The following is a 17530-nucleotide window of genomic DNA, read 5'->3' on the forward strand; positions in this document are numbered from 1 at the left end:
TAGGTCAGCGCCCATCAGAAAGTCGACATTTGGCGTGCCATCGCCAAGGAAGTCCGGAACCTGGGGGTCCACAAAAGACGGGGCACCCACTGCCGCAAGAGGTGGGAGGACATCTGCCGCGGGACCAGGAAGACCGCCGAGTCACTGCTGGGGATGGCCTCCCAACCTAGGAGGGGTGCCAGTCGTACCCTGACCCCCCTGATGTCCCGGATCCTGGCGGTGGCCTACCCCGATTTGGATGGGCGCGTGAGGACATCACAGCAGACACAAGGGGGTGAGTACCAGCACATTCAGCTATCTTTACGCGCAGTGGAGGTGCCTGGGTGGGGGAGGAGGGCTGTGGGTGACATTAGGCCAGGGCGCTTTCTGTAGTGTAGTCCTCTCCTTTAGCCATGTCCCTGTGCCCCCGCCCCCCACCTCTGTAGGGTGACAAGTACAGCTATCCATGGTCCTGCATCACCCATGTGCGCGTTTGTTGTCCCTAGACCTGTTGGCCTAGTCACAAGTACTGAGTAGTGTACCCCGATTGCGCGGCTTAGTGCATGAGGCTTCTGTGTCTGTCCTCTCCGCCAACGGTGTTGACAATGCATGCACTCAACCTGTTTTTTTTTCTCCCCCCACCCTTTTTCTTTATCTTCTTGTGCATGTGTGCATTAGCATCATCAGGCGGAGGAGAATTGGCACCGGAGCACGAGGGAGCTGCAACTCACAAGGCCCCGGTGGGCCATGGCACAGACACCGAGGCCACCAGTGATACGGAGGGCGAGGGGAGCTTCACAACGGGGACCCGTGGTGACACCAGCGACACCGACACATCCTCGGATGGGAGCTCCCTAGCGGTGGCGGCAACATCCGGGCCCCCCGCCTCTACAGGTACAGCCGCCACCCAGCGCACCAGCTCCGCCCTCCCAGCAGCCCCTCAGCCTTCGCTCCGTGCACGCTCACCTAAGAAGGCGGGCGTCTCCTTCGCCCCAGGCACCTCAGGCCCTGCCCCTCTTACCCCTGCTGCCCTCAGTGAGGAGGTCATTGACCTCCTACAGACCATCATTGTTGGGCAGTCTACCCTTTTGAATGCCATCCAGGGGGTAGAGAGGGAGGTGCATTGTAGCAATGCATACCTGGAGGGCATTCATTCGGGTCAGGCTGCCCATCAACGATCGTTCAATGCTCTGGCCTCAGCACTGACGGCAGCCATTGTCCCTGTTTCCAGCCTCCCTCTTCTAACTGCCTCCACCCTGTCTCTGTCTCCTGTTCCTCAGCCTATCCCATCCACACCATCAGACCAGCCTGCACACACCTCAACACCCAAGGGCAGCTCATCCAGACATAAGCACCACAGATCACACAAACATTCACCCAAGCAACACCCAGATGCAGACATGCCAACAGCCACTAACACCTCTGTGTCCCCCACCTCCTCGTCTCCCTCCTCCCTCCCTGTGACGTCTCTACTCACACCTGCATGCACACCACCAACAGCCAGTACTTCCATCACCAGCACACCCTCCATTACAGTCTGCACACGTGCAGTCACCACCCCCACTGCCATTTACATGTCCCCTGTGTCCTCTCCCACTGTGTCTGTCACCCCCTCTTCCAAGACACACAAACGCAGGCAGCCACCCACCCAACAGCCAACCACCTCACGACAGCCTCCAGCCCATGCACCTTCACCCAAGGACAGCACACCTGACTCTCCTACAACCACCTCCTCTTCCTCCACTCCCATAACCACTACACCTACCCTTTACCTTGGTCCTAAAAAACTTTACCTCTCCACTCTTGACCTCTTTCCCTCACCTGACCCACCCCCTCCATCTGCTAAGAGTCCCAAGAGCACCTCAGCCACCACCAGCCCAGCTTCAAGGGTCACCGTAGTGCATGGATTTTGGAGTCCCCCCTTTGCCAGCAGTGATACATCGGTCAGCAGCAAGGGAACAGCCAGCCCCCCCCCTGGAAAGAGGACCCGTAAAGTAAGGGGCCGCCGCGAGAAGACTGACACGGCTGCCCCCAAGGACCAAAGTTCTGCCACTTCACCTGCCACAACATCCAGGGGAGGCAAGGCCCAGAGAGCCACATCGAAGGAGGGCAAGGGCAGCAGGGCGGTGAAGTCAACCAGCAGGTGCGCGAACCAGGAGGGCCCCACAAGCGCCATCCCGGGTGTGAGGGAGGACACCCAAGGGCCCAGGACACCGTCACCGAAGGGTCCAGCAACTGCACGGTCGGAGGGCGACTGAGCAGGGAGTCCTGTCCAGGTCTGACTCCCTTGACTTACAGAACAAGCACCGCTGCAGAGGGCCCCGCCGTCCAGAAAGGCACCTGTGAACAGGGCCCCGCCGTCCAGAAAGGCACCGCTGAAGAGGGCCCCACCGTGCAGAAAGGCACCGCTGAACAGGGCCCCGCCGTCCAGAAAGGCACCGCTGAAGAGGGCCCCGCCGTGCAGAAAGGCACCGCTGAAGAGGGCCCCGCCGTGCAGAAAGGCACCGCTGAACAGGGCCCCGCCAAGACAGGCACCGCTCCGCTGGGCCCCGCCATCTCAAGCACTGCTCCGCTGGGCCCCGCCGTCTCAAGCACCGATCCGCTGGGCCCTTCATCTCAAGCACCGCTCCGCTGGGCCCGCCGTCTCAAGCACCGCTCCGCTGGGCCCTTCCTGTCAAGCACCGCTCCGCTGGGCTCCGCCGTCTCAAGCACCGCTCCACTGGGCCCTTCTTCTCAAGCACCGCTCCGCTGGGCCCCGCCGTCTCAAGCACCGCTCCGCCGGGCCCCGCCGTCTCAAGCACCGCTCCGCTGGGCCCTTCCTGTCAAGCACCGCTCCGCTGGGCCCCGCCGTCTCAAGCACCGCTCCGCTGGGCCCCGCCGTCTCAAGCACCGCTCCGCTGGGCCCTTCCTGTCAAGCACCGCTCCGCTGGGCCCTGCCGTCTCAAGCACCGCTCCGCTGGGCCCTTCTTCTCAAGCACCGCTCCGCTGGGCCCCGCCGTCTCAAGCACCGCTCTGCTGGGCCCTTCTTCTCAAGCACCGCTCCGCTGGGCCCTTCATCTCAAGCACCGCTCCGCTGGGCCCCGCCGTCTCAAGCACCGCTCCGCTGGGCCCTTCCTGTCAAGCACATTTCCGCTGGGCCCCGCCGTCTCAAGCACAGCTCCGCTGGGCCCTTCTTCTCAAGCACCGCTCCGCTGGGCCCCGCCGTCTCAAGCACCGCTCCGCTTGGTCCCGCCGTCTCAAGCACCGCTCCGCTGGGCCCTTCCTGTCAAGCACCGCTCCGCTGGGCCCCGCCGTCTCAAGCACCGCTCCGCTGGGCCCCACCGTCTCAAGCACCGCTCCGCTGGGCCCCGCCGTCTCAAGCACCGCTCCGCTGGGCCCTTCTTCTCAAGCACCGCTCCGCTGGGCCCCGCCGTCTCAAGCACCGCTCCGCTGGGCCCCGCCGTCTCAAGCACCGCTCTGCTGGGCCCGCCATCTCAAGCACCGCTCCGCTGGGCCCTTCATCTCAAGCACCGCTCCGCTGGGCCCCACCGTCTCAAGCACCGCTCCGCTGGGCCCCGCCGTCTCAAGCACCGCTGGCCCAATGACAGTGCCGGTTCTGTGTCGAGCTACTGTTCACGCTGCACTCGGGCCACCCTGCCTCCTCCATTGCCTGTGGAGACTGTTATCCACTTGCTAGACTGTGGCTTTGCACTCCCCAGGATATGACAGTGGGCAAGCCACCCACTGTAGAGACTTGAGAGACTGTGGCTTTGCACTCCCCAGGATATGACAATGGGCAAGCCACCCACTGTAGAGACTTGAGAGACTGTGGCTTTGCACTCCCCAGGATATGACAGTGGGCAAGCCACCCACTGTAGAGACTTGAGAGACTGTGGCTTTGCACTTCCCAGGATTGAAGAGTGGGCATGGTGGCCCCTTCTTGGATCTGGCGTCGTGGACTCATGTGGCTGTGGTGCCCCCCCTTCCCTTCCCCCTGAGGTGCCTGTAGTTTTATCATCTGATGCCCCTGCAGTGTTCTCTCCAACGGACTCAGGTCTCCTGTGTGGGCTTTGCCCATGTGTTGATACACTTTGGCCCACGGACAGTTGAAATTTCAGTGACTGTGCTGGACTTATTGCCTCTATTTATCGGTTACGCAATGTTTAAACTTGAATTTTTTTTATTCATTTTCCTATTTTACCATGACTTCAATGAACCTATTTTATACATAAATTTAGTTTCTCACTTTAATGATATCTTTTCATTATTCCGGGGGGTTTGGGTGGGGTTTGACTTGGTGCTCTGCATTGGTGTGTAGATAGTTGGGGGGTGGGTGTATTGCGTATGTGTGTGCCCGTAACCCTTCCTCCTCCCCCCTCCCCTGTGTCGTAGGTGCGGTACTCACCGTTGTCGTCTGCGCCGGAGTTCGTACTTGTGGTAGATGAGCAGGTAGACGAGAGCAGGTAGGATGTTCAATTCGGGCTCCATGCTGTCCTCCGTCCTCGTGGAGTGTATAGAGGTGAGCGTTTTCCCGTTCGTAGTCTGTTTCCGCCGTATTTTTATCGGCGGTGCTCCCGCCCCGGAAAAGGTGGCGGATTGGTGAGTTGTGATAGGGTGGGCGGTACATTGTCTGCCACCTGCCTGTTGGCGGTGACCGCCGCGCTGTTTGTGTGTCCCGCCGTGGCGGTCGGAGTGTTAAAGTGGCGGGCTCTGTTGGCGGTTCCCGCCAGGGTCAGAATTCCATTTTTTGGACCGCCAGCCTGTTGGCGGGTTGGCCGCCGCTATATCACCGACCGCCAGGTTCAGAATGACCCCCTATGTATCTATTCACTGAAAAAGAACAAAAGGCTGACTCAATAATTTACCACATAGACTTGAATGTTAAATGTTCTATATTTAGACTATTTAGTCTTCATCCCTTTAAATACGGGGGTGGGATTCCTCAGTTGTGTAAGATTAACTTCTGCAGCCCCATGATGTGGGGGGCCCTGAGCTCCCTCAAGTTCCATTATGCCACTGAGATTCCTAAAACAAACGTTACAACTGTAAAGATACTATTCAGTACTTTCTAGCTCTTTGTGGAGATCTTGAACACCTGGTTAGAGATTTGAATATAGAGAGTAAGCATATTTTAGTAATTATTTTAAAATAATATTTATTAATTTAAATAAAAGATATAATTACACTCTTCCCTAACTGCTCTTCAATGGGACAATCACACAAAAAAGTCACACCACACTAACTCAAAACATTACATTCCATTTCATTATATTTTAAATTAATGTTTTATGTTTACATGTTTTATTTAATTTATGTCAATTACAGGATGAATCCACCCACCTTACAGAGTGAGGTGCATAGAATGCATTTCAAGTTCGGTTACAAGTTATGTTAATATTTTTAAATTAATTTTAGGTCCCCATTTACATTAAATTAAAAGTAATTTAATGGTTAAAAAATTGAATAGCTTATTTTATAAAAAGCTATTATTTTCTTTAACCATATTCTAATATTAGAAATATCTTATTTAAATGTTCATTATAATATATTTCATTCATCTGTGCTTATGTGTTGTTAATGTTAGTGTTATTCCTTGCCTCCATTGATCTCTATAAGAGGGTGTTTCTCTGCCAGTATTTGGCTATATGTGATGGTTGACTCACTCTATGGCTTAGTTGGAGTGCATTTAAGAACATTTTGTCAGTAATACCGCTACACTAGATGTAGGTGTGTATTTTGTAATTGAAAGTTTCCTACTTATTGGAGGGTGTCATTTATTAGTAATTATTCCACATTCTCTCAACTCCCTTCATCCCTCCTACATTTGCTACTTACACCTACACCTCTGTGTGCAGAGATCTTCACATCAGCAGGTGAGACTTCTGTACAGAGAAGAAAGGAGCGCTAGTGGGTCATCAATTGCCTTTTGAAGTTTGTAAATTAGTACTAAGTTAAGTACTTTAAAATGTGAATAAGGCCTCAGTGTCTCTACTGAAAGTTACTAAATGTTAACCATGTAAGAATGAAAAGATCCATGGGACAATTTTAGATAACATTAAGAAGGTTCAATCGCCAAGCTCACATGCAGCCCAGGAACATATCTGCATCAAAAAATGTTGCATTGGCTTTGGATTGCTTGATGCTAGTATTTCCTGCAAGTAGTGTTTGGTCAATCAATCTAAGAAGGGCAACAGTAGCAGGTCAGTGTCTGGTGTATTAAAGCCGATGCAGTCACACTAGACCCACAGGTTAACTCTTGTCACTGACTTGTGTACAAAGCACTCATTTGTCTGAGGTGAACTAGATAGTAAAATGGGTGTGTCTCCCTTCTAAATTTGGAATGTTAGCCAGTAATCACAGAGGTGGTAAATAATGATTTGACCAAGTGATAAGTAAAATGTATTTACAAACATTGCACTAAGGAATAATTAAAACATCTTGTAAACTTCACAAAATCTATTGTATACGCTATAATTCTTGCAATAAAGTTTCAGCAGAAGAAACATCCAGCATAACAGTTATTTTCTAAGGGAATTCCCCCACCAGAAGTAGGAACTTGGCAGAAACTATTTCTTTCAAAATTAAGCTTTGCTGAATATCTTTCTCACAAATTATATTTTCGATTGTTCACAAGGTTTGCAATCTTTTAAAACTGTTTAAAAGAAAATGAAAAACATCCTGACATTGACACTCCTAAGGCTGTACATACACCTTAGAAAGGGATGGAGTCAGGTGTAAACACTAGGCCACTTTGCATGCTACTATAAGTGAATTGGTTTAATCAAATCCGCACAGATTACAGTTGCTCTAGAGAGAGCAGTTTCAATAGAGGGTTAGCTCATGTTAGGCCACTGTAAAATCAATGTCATCCACAGCAAAAACAAATCGCCTGATGGAGCACTAGAATTGCAATGTACATGTGTCTGTTACTCTACTACAATGAACAGGCATATAGAATAACATAGCAAATCTTCATTACAATAAAAGGTGATGATACTGCACTGCATCAAGACAGTATCAAGATGGCTGTTTATAAAGATAGAACACACGTTGGCTAAAAATAGTCAGTGCTATCTGGTTTGGTGGAGTTCCTTTACTGGAAATCCAAAATGCAATAGTTAAATATATCCCAGATGAGGATGATACAAAGAGATGTCAAATAAAAAAAAATAGGTCACTTGAGAATTCCTAATGTAAAAACATTAATGTTATGCTGGAGTAGCTTCATATTCAAACATGATGCATGCAAAAATGAATGTGTTCTATTTATTTAGATAAAATGTTGCCAATTTGCATACCATGGGTGCTACTTTTAAGGTAGTTCTGACCATCTTAAAAACATGGCACCATTTTGGTATAAAAAGCAATGTGTTGGGGTGTAAGTATAATAATATGCAACTTCATTAAGTTTCTGGGGATAAGAAATGTGACTGGCACTCTCTTTAGATTGTTAAATTTTACATTTGGTCCGTAGTTGAAGATCGAATTTGAACACTTAAGGGGAATCAAGAGCTAAGGGGACATCATGTCTTAAAGAGTTCAGCATTTATTGAAGGTATGGCGCAGTCTGGCATCCCCCTTGCTCTTTCAATTCTCCTAAAAAAAAAAGCTACATGCCGGTGAGTCCAATGATGAAACTTCTATGTCTAATCCTCCAAACATGCGTTTGAGAAAGAACATTGATCTCCGTGGTGACTTTCTGCGTTATGGTGTGATACTTTTACTTCATATGTGTCAGACACCCTAGAATGTGATTTTAGGAAACAGCTAATAGAATAGCGAAACAAACACATGTGTATTTTAATTTAATTTCATTCTAGCTTAATTGTAGAAAATCTTTGGAAGTGCTGCACAGGAGCAGGCTTCCATAGCATCCATTTGCAGAAAAGAACAATTTCAAATAAAGGCATTTTGGTAGAAAGGATAGCAGCAAATTATCACTTACCTAAAGTGGGGTCATATTCCCAGATAAATCGCTTTGTCAGAAATCTTACAGCAAGAGCTATGGAAAAAACAAAATGTTGAACTTAAATAATTGTCCTGCTATATATTACAACTGAAAATATTGAATATGTGTTAACGTTTTACAAAGATGCGAAAAAAGGCAGGAAAACCTATTGTGAAATGTTATGTTCATTATAAAATGTTGTTATAATTGAGGGTGCATTAGCTCCATTCCTGTGTAGCTACAGAGCCACAAGCTGCAAGAGGCATTTTCTCTGGAGGGCCCAGCTGACCAGTACCAAATGCACCAGACCTTGGCCCTCCTAGTGACCACTGGTAGAGTGAATCATTATCCCAAGTGCTGTTCTTAAGGTCTCAGGGCCCTTTGTTGTGTATCATTTTTCTTCTCCTAGCACTCCTGGAAAACTGGATTTGGAAACGTTTTTGACTTCCAGACCTCTGGTGGATCAGTACGAACAACCTCAGCCTATCCACTTGGCTTAGAAGACAGGTTTCTCTCACTCAAAGCTTCTCCACAGCAACAAGTACAAATCAGTGGACCATCGGCAAGAAGGTTCTTGGCCTCATGGAATCTGTCATTGGATACAGCATGCTGTCTTGCCTCATTGATTTCGAGCTTCAAAAGAAAGAGTAAGGGCCAAATGTATGAAAAAGGCCTTTTGTGAATCGGAAATAGCGATTTTTAAGAAATCGCTATTTCTGATTCGCAAAATGCAATGTATCACATTTGCGATTCAGTAATAGCGAATTCTTAAAAATCGCAAATGCTATTACCGAATCGTAAATTGCGGTACCGGCCCCCATTCGCACCTATTTGCGAATTTTTTGAATTTCCAAAATTGCGAATTCCTAACTGGAATTCACAATTTTTGGAAATGCAAAGTCCAGGGTGCTGGGGGCCTTAGGCCCCCTCTGCTGCACCCCAAAATATTTTTTTACAACATGTAAGGTGCACACATGCCAAAAGGGCATGTGTGCTTTACATGTACATTTTAAAAATGCATTTTAAATGCATTTTTTAAATTTGCACATGGTTACCACCAAGTTCAACTTGGTGGTAAATAGTGATTCCTTAATGCCCGATTTGCATTAAGGAATTGCTTCTTACATGTGCTTTAGAAATCGCAAATAAGGATTCCTTATTTGCGATTTCTTATTTAGTCGCAATTTGCGACTCTCTAAACAGAGTCGCAATTTTAAGGAATCGCTATTTTAGCGATTCCTTAAAATTGCATTCAGAATGCCTTTGATACATTCTGAAATAGCTTTTTGCATTCGCAAACGGGCATTCGCACCGTTTGCGAATGCAAAAAGCTTTGATACATCTGGCCCTAAGTGCCTAATTCCGAGTTTGGTGGTCCACGGGCTGCCCAACTCGCAGTGGTGGTGGGACCGCTGCAATGCTGGCAGTCCAAATGCAAGATTACAATCCTGGTGGTCGACTGTGAGGAGACCACTGCCTCCGCCAGGATCAGGGATCCTGATGGGTTGGCATCGGTCAAATTCTTGTTCCGCCACGGCAGTGTTGAGTTTGGCACGGCTGTGCTGATCACAACTTTGCTTTCCACTAGCCTTTTCATGGCAGGGTGAAAGGCAGTGCTGAGGGCCAAAGGGGGGCCCCTTTTCCAGCCCCCCTTAAAATGCGCACTGTCTGCCATAGCAGAAAGTGCGCATTCCAAGGGTGCTGTATGCAACAGCATTGGCCTCGGCTCTCTGAGGGAGAAGAGGCCAATCCCACTGCACTGTTTCCATCAGGCTGACCATTTGGAAACGTCATAATACAATGTTTTTGCAGGTGAGCCCAGTGGAAACATCGTAATACGGCGGTGGTTAGGCAGCCGGCTTGACGGTCACATCCCCACTGCCATATGAGCATTGCGATGGTTCAACCACCCAAATCCTAATCAGGCCCAAGTCCAAAAATAAAAATCTTGACTGGACGATAGTACAAGTATATCGCTGGTAAAACTACTTACCTGGGTATGAAATTTTAACTTTTCCATCTCAGAGCTTTTGCCACCAAAGCCAACGGTTTCAGCAGAACCCTGTCTTCAGATGCAGCCTGCTACGTTGCCCAGCTGAAGGATTTTGTCTTCCATTTTTAAAACTCAGTGCTTGATTTAGATATTGACAGATGGGCTACTCCATCACAACGGTGATGGATGGAGTAACCCATCCGCCAATATCAAAATCAAGCTCTAAGTCGCAAAATAAAACCTTTGACCGGGTCACACCTGGTTGGTGTATCCGACCCACCCTTTACTGGCTTTTTGAGCTTTTTGGTGCTACTTTTCCAACAATCTTTCAAAGTTAAGCTTCCCAGTTCATCTTGTTATGTTTTTGTAATTTCGATGTTATTATATTTTTTACATTTTACTCTATTTTTCTGATTCAATTTGCGATCTTTATTTCTTGGTGTTTTGATATTATTGATGGTTTGGTACTGCGTAAATACTTTGGGGCTTATTTACAATCACCTTGCACTACCAGTGCATTACTCTCTATAGGGGGAAAGTGACACACTGGCAGCGCAAAGGGCTTGTAAGTAAGCCCCTTTATACATTGCCTTAAGTTAAGCCTGTCTGCTCTGTGCCATAGGGACCAGACGACCAAGCTCAGGTTAATGTAGTGACTTTGGGGCTTCACCTTGACAAAGGTTGTGAATATTCTTGGAAGTGGGCAATCATCCACCCCAAATAATCATCCATATTCTTACACATCTCCCACATTACTCAAATGAACAGAAGCTAAAAGCAATTTAAACTCTCTCAGATGGGAAAACTATGATGCCTCCCAGCACACCTTTTGCAGTCATCTGGTAAGCAGTCTAGAAAAATTGAGGCATCACAGTAAAGGTTGAATTGGCTACTTCAAGTCACATTATTTTCCTCTATCCTATTTTTATCCAGGCTGCTACAGTAAATCGGTGTTACTACCAGAGGTGACACTGTAGATGCCTCCTTTTAAACCTGTATGGCATGGACAAGATAAGCCTACTCAACACCCGCTGTACTATAACCACCTCATGTATACATAATTCCCACACAATTATTTGCATCACATGCAACCTCAAAAAATACCAACTTCATTATGAATCCATGCTTCACAACAGAGCATACCCCACTCACAAAATACAAAACAGTTTGCATCTTTTCAGTGACAGCTCTACAGTATTTCAAAACATAGGCCACCATATTAGACAGACTTCAGGAAAGATCGCTCTGTGATGCTCAATGAAACAACAGTCCAGGATATCCTCACGGGGTGATAGCACGCTTTACAAATACACAGAACAATTACCCTCATAGCACATCAGGCATTTGAGAAACCTTGCAAAAGTGCTGCATGTTCATACATTTTTCCAAGCTCTGCTGTGGTGTTACACAATCATAGTTGTGGCCAAATTGCTCTCTGTGATGGCCTCAAACAATCTGATAAAAGTTCTTTCTCAACTTCACTGTTCTATTGCAGAGATAATTCATTTTATCTTCCAAAGGGAAGGCACTGAAAGCGTATATTGTTACTCTTGCATCAGGTCAGGATGTATTTAAGGTAAGGGTATACAACATTTTCTTTCACTCAGTTACATGAACTTTTGTAGGAATTCTACGTAATTAGGTGAAAGGCAAATTTGTCATTTTGCTGTGAATTTTAGACCAAAATATATCCTCACAACAATGTTTGGTGAGAGGATGCATTTAACAAAAGCACTGCGAATAGCAGCTGCTCATGTTCTATTGTTCAGGTCCATTGTGCTAAATTTTTACAACAAATTGCATATTTTGCAGTAAATTTGTGCCTGGAATTACACGTAATTATACAAAGTGGTGTAATGGTAATCATTTCAGAAAATTCCCAAAAGTATGATAATCATGGTGGTGTGTTTAAATTTGCCAGGGCCTAATTTTGCCCCTCTTCTTAATACTCCATTCAGCACTTTTTTCGGCATTTGGCTTGTACTAATTTTAATGCACCATATTTGTAGCCTGCAAAAATGTATCTCCTATGCACACCGATCAGTTGTTGATATTGACTCATAAGCTCTAAGCATACAGAGAACACTTAGGGCCTCATTACGAGTGTGGCGGTCTACAGACTGCCACACTCGTGGTAGGGGTCCGACCACCACTTTACAACCCTGGCAGTCAGACCGCCAGGGAACCGCCAGCACCACCAGGATTCATGATCCCTGTGGCCTGGCGGTGGCGCAGATCGTAATCTGCTAGTGCAGCGCTGTGGATTACGACCTTGTTCTCCGCCAGCCTTCTCATGGCCAATCAGGTGGCTTAATGAGTTTACATGAAAAAAGGAGAACATGTGACGGGCAAGCTAATAAATTTAGGGCCAGATGACAAGAAAATGGCACAACAGCTTTCATGTGCCACTTTTCTTCTGCCTCCCCTAACGCCACCATGTGTGTGCCATATTTATAATACGGTGCACCATGGTGCAAGTTAGGACAATGTTTTAATAATAATTATGACGCTATTGTGGTACTTTGCAGGATCAGTGCAATAAATTGTGGTGCTAATCCTGCAAAGGGAGGTCCATTGAAAGTAATGGGTGTGTCATCTTAACGCCTGCCTAAGACAGCATTAAAAATGATGCTAAAAATGTTGCAGTGAAATGTTGCAGTGAAATGTTGTAAAATTCACTGCACCATTTTTACAGGCCTCCTTGTGTGGGAACACCCTCTTGCATACATTATGCCTGGCACAGGCATAATGTGGTACAAGGGGTTAAAAAGTGGCACAATGAATGCATTGCACTAATTTGTAAATATGGCGAAGGAGAATGGCCTCCTTAACGTCACAGTAGCGTAAACAAAAATGACGCGAGTGTGGCGTTAAGAGGTGCGAGGGCCTTTTGAATCTGTCCCTTTAGTTTTAGACAGGGTAAACAGCACCTAGCAATAGTGGTTTTTATTATTCTTATAGAATCTTAGGGATTAGTATACTGCTCTGAGATGAAAGGGACCGGCGCGCATCTTAACAATATAAATAATTCCATCAATCCCCGTCAAAACCATCCAATAACATACTGCCGTTTAAGAGAAGATAAATGAAGCAGACCTGTCTTCAAAACTGTCAGTCAACACATGCGTCGAATACTGCAATCAGAAGTGCAACATTCCATGGAAAACACCATGGTCATCCACAAATCCACATTGAAAAAAAATAAAAGCTTTTGATGGCCATACCTTCCTTCAACTCACTAACCCCCAAAAGACACATAATATGGGCATCTAGTTTTTCTCATGCTAGGAGAATGTCTGTGCATGTGCTCCTTCTTGTGCATCTTTTTACTTCTGTTGTGCAAACTTTCTTCATATGCCACACCCCTTATCCACTTACCATGGACTCGATTCACAAAGCCATACGCCCACCTAAGTATAACTCTGTGTGCAAGTGAACTGATTTGTAAGAGTAAATCTTTGTTTTCAATCATGCAATGTGAATCTGGTCAACACATGCTGAATGGCAGTCACAAAATGTGGAATTTCCATTATCATCCTGGAGACAGTTGAAGGTTTACTCCTGTCAAACAAAGAAGTTAATGCCTAGTCACAAAGGGAAAGAGGATAGACCACAATAGAAACAGATAGTGGGGGGAGAGGGGTTGGCCGACTGATGAAGATGGCGGCTGTGTGATTTAATCGCTCCAATAGAGCAGCAGAGAATACCCTATCATCCGTCATTAATATTGCTGGCATGGTGACCCACGGACTGGTAACTGACAGGGCTGCTCATGGGGTACAGATGGACCTGACATTGCCCTAGCTGACCTAGCGGGAGCCACTCTCTGCTGGTGTGCGGTGTGGGGCCAGACAGGCAGCGGGCCTAATAGTGGGCTCTGCAGCATTTTACCACTCCTCAGGCCAACTTGGATCCCTTTCTCCATGGGAGGCGACTATTGGGCACACAGCATTCTAGGGTGGCAGGAGTGCTGTGCTGTCCCCTGTGTCTCTTGCTTCTGGTCCCCTTTGTTGAGGGTTCCAACTTGATGGCCTGGTTTCTCTACATGCAGTGAGTATAGTTGCCTGGACATGTGGGCACATCAGCCTACTAATTAACACTTGACAAGAACTTTCTCCCTTTGGATGCCTAATTGAGAGGAGACACAATGGCTGCTCATGTGGGGTGGCTGGAAAGACCCGAAAGGTGCCTTGATTTGCATTCCGTGTTATGGCCTGAGATTACTGTCTGAAGTGTTGAAATGCAGTAACTTTTGAAGAAGACACTCTGTTTTCTGTGCTATTTTGAGGTCCCTCTTTGGCAAGCTGCTTACATGACCAACTGGAGTGATGTGAAGGGCATTTAAAGAGTATATTTCGGGCCTATCCAGCTGACATTGCTCCAGATTATGATACATGTGAGATCAGGACCAGCCTAGTGTGAACATATTTTTTTTACGCGCTACTGGGAATTCTGGTTTGAGTTTTTGAGTCAAGACTTGTCCCATTCCAGCATGGAGCAGCCTTCTCTACCACCTGCTGTTTCCTACTAGGGACTCTACGTGAATTGTTGGGCCATTGTTGAGCTTCCATGTGTGGACATCTGATGACTACTTTAGCCCCACCACCCGTGGAGTGCTATCCCCAGCCTGGCCACATTGCACAAACTCCTGCTAAAGGTCACCATCATAGGGAGCACCAAGCCTGCAAACTTTTTGTCTAGACAGAGTCAAGAAGGTGTGCAACACAGTCAATCAGATGCCTCTTCCACACTGGCTTTAAAGGACTGTGTTCTGCCCACAAATCTTGCTCCTAGACAGGATAAGCTGGACTTGATACTCCATGATATTTGTGACTGCAGATCAGCCATTAAGCATTGTATCAACTCCTTTTCCACAGATCTAGGCGTCCTAAGTGATGACCACCGCAAAATCTCTGAAAAAATGCATGCAGCGGAGACCACATTCTTGGAACTTGTCTCCCGGCAGGCTTCAAATTTGGTTGCTATAATGGAACTCCAGAGGCACTGTCAACAATTTAGTGATTTGTTTGTGGTGGAGCATGATCATAGAGTACCCACTCAGCGTCCTCCTCTTGGGGAACCCCGGGGGCTATTGTAGCCCATATACTCAACTACAGGGACCATGATCACCTCCTGCGGAAGGCCAGGGAGGTGGTTCCTATCAGGGTGGGCAATACCACAGTATCTCTCTAACCCAACTATACACTGGAATTGCAGAGGCAACGGGCCTCCTTTCAGACAATCAAGCGCCAGTTGAGAGCCGAAGTGCTCCAGTATGCCTTCTTATTCCCGGCCCATTTGAAGATCCTTTACAAGCTTTAGCCAGAAAGTGTTTGTTTCTTTATCAGCGGTTTCATATAACTGATGCTGCATTGCCTGTAACGCTTGGAATACGTCTAAGTTTGATTAAATGCAATAAAATAATAGAAATGGGTAGTGGTATTTTGTTAAGTGTTTCCTTTAGGAGAAAAATATTCTCCATCCAATGGGGAAAAAAGACAAGAAAAGATCAGAATGTGTAAATACATCTTTGCCAAGAACTTCCACACACATAAATGTTCATGGTGTATAGTCTACAGCATGCAGATACTTGTTGAATGCTGTACATCAAAGTTTTCCAGGAAAACACCTGGAAAACTGCTTATCATAACCTTTCAGGAATACCTCTTTTAAGGATAAAAAACACATTAATAAATTGTAAATGTACAACTAAGAGGGTATGTTTGCATTTATTAGTGAATCAGGTCATCAGGCCTCACCAAAACACTACCCTCCCTTAAAGCAATTTCAGATGACGAGAACATTTCATAATCTTCAAATATAGATATGCTTCAGATGAATCTCTTACTCCCAGCCAAGACACAGAAGAAATAAACCCTTACCCCCAGCCACTCAATTGGCAGCTTTACTTTAAAGGAATCCATAAGCCAATGTATACCCTAAGACATTTTTTCAATGGTCCCCAAATTAGGACTTTACTGAGTAGCTATGTTTTTATCTCTGACCCCACTTCAAGACATTCAAATTGGCAATTTCTGCTTCATAGTTAAACCAAACTGGCAAAATGAATGATACCTAGCTAAATCAAGTGCACGCATCGAGTGATTGTTGAAAATTACCATTGTTTACAATGTATTTTGTTAGATTTTTATCATCTTTTGCTGAATCCGTTTTTTTTGCCATTGGGCTCTGCACACTATACTTCTGCTAACCACTGACAAAGTGCGGGTACATTCCCTTTTATAACTATTGAAATTGGCATATGCTTATTTGGGACAAATAATTTACTTAAAATACCCTTTTATATGATACTTTATGTACACAAGGCCTATAAATTAAATGCTATGATTGGGATGCAGCACTCATCGTGATAACACTAAAGCAGCACTGTAAAATATGTCCACAGGAATGACCCTACAACCTGTGATGACAGTTTTAAATGGCCATTTCGAACTGGAAAAATAAACCATTTGCCAGGCCTAAACTTTCACTTTTAATACTTGTGAGTAACTCCTAAAGTAAACACTACATAAGGATAGGGTAGGGTGCTTGGTATTTAAAAGGTAGGACGTGTACATTTATTTATATACCCTGGCAGTGAAAAACATTCAAAGTCGTACTTCACTGTGCCAACAACTGGTAGTGCCTAATACTTTTTAGTGCCTAATTTCAGTTTGGGAGCTGCTAGAAAAGGTTTCAAGGACTCATTTTAATAGTGATTTAAAATCCAACAAGTCAGAAGTTATATCACTATTTTAGAAATGACATTTTCCAATAGTTGTCATTTTCCTGCCGAGGCCAAATGGCCCTATTTGCCAGTATTTGGTGTGTGTCACAAATGCTGATGGTTCTCCTGCTGTGAGATGGAGATTGCTCTCAGACAGTGGACAAAGGGCTTGGGTGTGGAGAGGTTTTTCTTCCGAAGAGCAGGATGGCCTATGGGGTGTATCCAGCCCTTCAAATGATGCCTACCATGTAGCTCAAATGTTTGTCTGCCTCTCTTTTGTCTTGTTAGCTTGCTTGGCTCCAAACCCAGTGGGGTGGGATGTTGCCCCAAAACTGGTTTGTGTTAGATGACAGCGTTCTGTCCAAATGCTTGTGTGTGCATTAACTACATGGCCTGCAAGAAGACCCATTGATTACCTGAGGAGTGGTGGCGTTTCCTGGAGTGTTGGGACTTGGTAACCACCTGGGAAGGCTTCCTTCTATCCCGCCATTGATGGGGTGACTGGGGCTGACTGTTGGGACACTGATGCATGTGTGGGTGCCATCTTGGGTTGGGCTACAGTGGTGGTTCAACATGGCACCCCTCATTGTAGATTCCTATTAGTCCAATCTAAGATGGTGGGAAAATAGTTCCTGTGGTTCATCCTTTGCATTCAGGATAATTATACCTATACAATACAAAAGGGGCTGGAGAAATGAACAGGGAGTCACAATTGTCTCTCACTATGGTTACCATTCGAATTCCTTGGTATTACTTCACAGGTTGGTCCCTGCTGTCCACTTCAGACGTTTGTCCTCCTCAGTAGTAGTTTTTTTCCAAAGGCACTTGTCAGCCTCTACTACATCACTAGTTGGTACAGTAGCTGCAGGAAGGAATTGCCCAGCCCTCGGGGTCAAGTCCTCAA

At 46.3% G+C, this 17530-nt stretch overlaps 1 protein-coding gene across 2 annotated transcripts in view; it reads right to left on the reverse strand.

Moving 5' to 3' along the window:
- RERG (RAS like estrogen regulated growth inhibitor) overlaps window positions 1-17530 on the reverse strand; it is a 603452-nt gene that overhangs the window by 186471 nt on the left and 399451 nt on the right. For both annotated transcript variants that reach the window (XM_069228457.1, XM_069228456.1), the window contains exon 3: window positions 7904-7960. In XM_069228457.1, the coding sequence (XP_069084558.1) occupies window positions 7904-7960 (57 nt within the window). The remainder of the gene's footprint in view (window positions 1-7903; window positions 7961-17530) is intronic.

The sequence above is a fragment of the Pleurodeles waltl genome, chromosome 4_1, assembly GCF_031143425.1.
Source record: "Pleurodeles waltl isolate 20211129_DDA chromosome 4_1, aPleWal1.hap1.20221129, whole genome shotgun sequence".
Taxonomy (NCBI): domain Eukaryota; kingdom Metazoa; phylum Chordata; class Amphibia; order Caudata; family Salamandridae; genus Pleurodeles; species Pleurodeles waltl.